Source organism: Rhinopithecus bieti, unplaced genomic scaffold (genome assembly GCF_001698545.2).
Source record: "Rhinopithecus bieti isolate Rb0 unplaced genomic scaffold, ASM169854v2 scaffold_50922, whole genome shotgun sequence".
Classification (NCBI taxonomy): Eukaryota; Metazoa; Chordata; class Mammalia; order Primates; family Cercopithecidae; genus Rhinopithecus; species Rhinopithecus bieti.
Genome location: NW_016820247.1, coordinates 349,696 through 354,670, shown reverse-complemented (window position 1 = coordinate 354,670; position 4,975 = coordinate 349,696). Strand labels below are relative to the sequence as shown.

The 4,975-nt window shown below is 36.1% G+C and overlaps 1 protein-coding gene across 1 annotated transcript in view; it reads left to right on the top strand.

The window, feature by feature from the left end:
- Positions 1–4,975, top strand: part of LOC108520366 (rap guanine nucleotide exchange factor 2-like) — a 95,153-nt gene that overhangs the window by 64,072 nt on the left and 26,106 nt on the right. Inside the window, 6 exon segments of the mRNA XM_017859705.1 lie at positions 80–244; positions 1,161–1,233; positions 1,236–1,267; positions 1,365–1,568; positions 1,670–1,778; positions 2,197–2,443. Coding sequence (XP_017715194.1) covers positions 80–244; positions 1,161–1,233; positions 1,236–1,267; positions 1,365–1,568; positions 1,670–1,778; positions 2,197–2,443 — 830 coding nt within the window.

Here is a 4,975-nt window from a genome sequence, read left to right as displayed (position 1 = left end):
CCATGTGTGTGTGTGTGTGTGTATATATATATATATATATATATATATATATAGTAATTAAACCTTTTCTTTGTTACAGGGTACCTCAGAAAGGTTAACAATGCATTTGGTAGAAGAGCATTCAGTAGTAGATCCAACATTCATAGAAGACTTTCTGTTGACCTACAGGACTTTTCTTTCTAGCCCAATGGAAGTGGGCAAAAAGTTATTGGAGTGGTTTAATGACCCGAGCCTCAGGGATAAGGTTGGAAATATATTCTATTTTGGTTCTTAAGTATGAAACGTTAAAATGTAAACATGTAAATATTTGTCACAGCAATTATGTCCAGATTAACGTAATGAAATAGGAGAATGTACTTCTTAAGCAAAAAAAAAAAAACAAAAGGTGATACAAAATATTAGTTCTGACTTAGAAATATGAACAAAATATTAGTTCAGTCTTCTTTAAATACAAGGGCCAATAAATTGGCCACCAAATGTTTAAACATTTTTTAAGTTCTGTTGGGAGTGTGTTAAAACATAATCAAACATCTGGATTCCATAGGAATCTGCATTTTCTAGTTTGGTAGTCAGTGTACACCAGATAAAAGTTACAGTTTTTAAATTGGCACCAAAGCAGCATTTTATGGCAGTCATCACTCTCTGTAGGCCCCAGGATTATAATTCTAAGGAAACCATCTAGAGCCCTTGAGAGCTCTAAGGCCAGATTGGGTGATAAACTATATTATCTTATCTCCTTCCTTTTATATTCTGTACCCTTACGGAGCTTTCTAGGCTTAATAGCATTGATTCTCTTTGTCTAGTCTGTTCTTCTACCTTTACTTTCTAGTTTCTGTCTTTTGTGTTAGCTGATTTTTGTTTTATTACACCTTTGCTTTTATTTTGATCTGTTTCAAATGCATTTTGAAAGTTAGACAAGTTTTAGGTTAAATACCCTCACAGACTCAGAACCTTTCCTGGCAAAGCAACATGAAGTCTATAGTCAAAGTAGAAATAATTCATTTTCAGAGGGTCATCCTCATTGAAGATTTTATTGTTAATTTATTTTCCTATTTATTATTATTAGGTAAAGTGTTTGAAAATTGGATATTTTTTCTGGAATGACATTAATCACATTTTGGCACCAAAAGGACACTTACTGAAAATAATTGACTTTTCAGGTTACACGGGTAGTATTATTGTGGGTAAATAATCACTTCAATGACTTTGAAGGAGATCCTGCAATGACTCGATTTTAGAAGAATTTGAAAACAATCTGGAAAGAGAGGTAATATTTGTGTGTTTTTTTTTTTTTAAGATCAGCCTAAAGTTCATTTTATTCAGCCTGGTTTTGAGTTGACACTACTGTTTCTGAACTCTTACAGAAAATGGGTGGACACCTAAGGCTGTTGAATATCGCATGTGCTGCTAAAGCAAAAAGAAGATTGATGACGTTGACAAAACCATCCCGAGAAGCTCCTTTGCCTTTTATCTTACTTGGAGGCTCCGAGAAGGGATTTGGAATCTTTGTTGACAGTGTAGATTCAGGTAGCAAAGCAACTGAAGCAGGCTTGAAACGGGGGGATCAGGTATGCTATTTCTAAACTCAGATTTAAGGGTGAATTTTGGTGTCTGTTTTTTTTTTTTTCCAGTCAGTTTTGATACATTAATTTTATAATTTCATTTTTAGATATTAGAAGTAAATGGCCAAAACTTTGAAAACATTCAGCTGTCAAAAGCCATGGAAATTCTTAGAAATAACACACATTTATCTATCACTGTGAAAACCAATTTATTTGGTAAGTATTTGGCATACTTTTCGTTTTCTCCTTTTGGCCTTTTTTTCCAGTATTTCAAACATCATAAGAAAGCATATATGGTAAAAGCATAGATTTGATCTAAATAAAAAGCTACTGACTTGACCATAAAATATATTTTGAATCTGTGTCTTTATTGATAACTGAAATATTTTATTGATAAATACGAAAATACCCATAAAGAGTGTACTACTCTTTTTAAACTTATTTTGATAGAGCAACATACTAAGCAGATTTGGCGTCATTCATTTACTGTGTGGTATTGTTTTTCTGCAGGTTTGCAGTTTTGATAACTGAAGTCTGTATTTCTCATGTATTTCCAAGTTCCACAATTGCCTTAGAATTGTTCTGATATCTTCTAATTGCCATTATGTGGTGTTTCTGTTTTCATTTATTTTAGTATTTAAAGAACTTCTAACAAGACTGTCAGAAGAGAAAAGAAATGGTGCCCCCCACCTTCCTAAAATTGGTGACATCAAAAAGGCCAGTCGCTACTCCATTCCAGATCTTGCTGTAGATGTAGAACAGGTGATAGGACTTGAAAAAGTGAATAAAAAAAGTAAAGCCAACACTGTTGGAGGAAGGAACAAGCTGAAAAAGATACTCGACAAGACTCGGATCAGTATCTTGCCACAGAAACCATACAAGTAAGCATCTGCCTACGTTTTCTGTGCATTATTTTGTTTTGTTAAAATGATATGCAAAGGTAGTGATGTAATTAATGTTTGCATGAGTCTGAAAATGTTCTAGGTTTTTATTACTGAGCTATTTTGGAAGCAGTAATTAAACAATCAAATTTGTTTTAATCTCGTTTTTGCCACTTATTTGGCCACTCCCAATCTTCTTTAAAGATAGTTTAGCATTTCCTCATTTGAACTATTTTTGGGGGGTTTGGAGTTTTGTTTTGTTTTGTTTTGTTTTTTTATTTTGAGACAGAGTCTCACTCTTATTGCCCAGGCTGGAGTGCAGTGGTGCGATCTCGGCTCACTGCAACCTCTGCCACTCGGGTTCAAGTGATTCTTCTGCTTCAGTCTCCTGAGTAGCTGGGATTACAGGCGCCTGCCACCACGCCTGGCTAATTTTTGTATTTTTGGTAGAGACCGGGTTTCACCATCTTGGCCAGGCTGGTCTTGAAATCCTGACCCCGTGATCCACCCGCCTTGGCCTCCCAAAGTGCTGGGATTACAGGTGTGAGCCACTGCGCCCAGTCGTAGGTTTGGACTTTTTAAAAGTAAGGGTGTGTTTGCCTCCTGTCTCCTCCGTGGTGATTTAGAGTTGCTTTCTCTACTATATTTTGTTTCTGGGTATCTTCTTTACCAACAGCATCTGCTCATTACCAATCAAATCATTGCTTTATCCACTTGCCACTATTCATCCCTATTATTCTCTATATTCCCCTCTCTCTTCTATTTTCAGTTATTTAATTACTGTCAGGGCATCAACAACCAAGCACAGAACTCCTTTCATTCTTCCCAGTCAACTTAGTGGTCAGAATGTCAGGTGTATTGAATTTCTTCTTGGTTATTTATTTATGCCGGGAGCTCAGCCAGGCTAGACAAAATTGCAGGTATTTCTGATGCTTTTTAAGCTTTGCTTGTTTGCTTGCTTATTTCTTCATTTTAGTTCCTTCTTGAGTCTAGGGATGTTTTATAAAACTTGATTACTGTCAGCCATTTCTCACTGTGCTACATTTAGTTATATAGTCCCCAAACTACAATGTTAGAAGAGATATACGTATAATTTCTTTCTTTGATAAATTAATGGGTCTGAAGACATGCAGTAGATACGCAGGACTCTATCAAACACTTCTTTTTCTTTTTTAAAAAAATTCCATTTCAGATCTTTTTTTAAAAAACTCCATTTCAGATAAAATTTTCATCTACAGATTAGAGAAATATGATTTAAAATATATTATTGATTGGCTGAGTTGTCCCAATTAAACTATAGAGTAATGATTGTTGGTTTTGTATCAGCTGAAGAAGTCTTCTATAGCAGAGTCCTAAGGATAAGCAGTGAGTAGTAGTTATAGACTCAATAGGATATTTATATTGAGTAAGTTTCTAAGAGACAATGGATTAGGGCACCTAACATTTACAGAAAATAAGAATCAATTTTTAAAATAGCCCTCCTTGATGAAAAGCTTATTTTTAAATAGATGAAAAGAATAAATTACCTAAATGCAGATTTTTTTAATTAATTTATTATTTCGAGGCAGAGTCTTACTCTGTCAAGCAGGTTGGAGTGCAATTGCTGGGGTCTGCTCACTGTAACCTCCATCTCCTGAGCTCAAGCAGTTCTCATTCTTTAGCCTCCTGAGTAGCTGGGATTACAGGTGTGCACCACCATGCTCAGCTAATTTTTTTTTATTTTTAGTAGAGACAAGATCTTGCTATTTGGCCAGGCTGGTCTCGAGCTCCTGTCCTCAAATGATCCACCCACCTGGGCTTCTCAAAGTGCTGGGATTACAGGCATGAGCCACCACACCGAGTCCTAAATGCAGAATTATTAACAGCACAGTAACAAAGAAAGATCTTAGAGTCATATTTGACCATGAGTTAAATAAGAACCTTTAAAAAAAAGTTGGTATGACCCTGGCAAGTATAAATAGAAATGTGACATGTAAGAACTGGGATGTAATTCATCAAAAATACTGGATGTTGGAAAGGAACACAATATGAGAATACTATGTATAATTTTGTTCTATGTGTATTTAGAAATACTCTAAAGCTAGACAAGGGAAAAGAAAAAGAATAATTAGATGTGTTGATTTTAAAACACTGAGGAAACATCTTAAATAATTTGTATTTAGGAAAATAATATGGCTCATTTAAAGATTTATCATGAAAATTATTTGAGGGGGCCGGGCGCAGTGGCTCAAGCCTGTAATCCCAGCACTTTGGGAGGCCGAGACAGGTGGATCACGAGGTCAGGAGATCGAGACCATCCTAGCTAACATGGTGAAACCCCGTCTCTACTAAAAAATACAGAAAACTAGCCGGGCGAGGTGGCGGGCGTCTGTAGTCCCAGCTACTCGGGAGGCTGAGGCAGGAGAATGGCGTGAACCCAGAAGGCGGAGCTTGCAGTGAGCTGAGATCCGGCCACTGCACTCCAGCCTGAGTAACAGAGTGAGACTCCGTCTCAAAAAAAAAAAAAAAGAAAAGAAAATTATTTGAAATCCT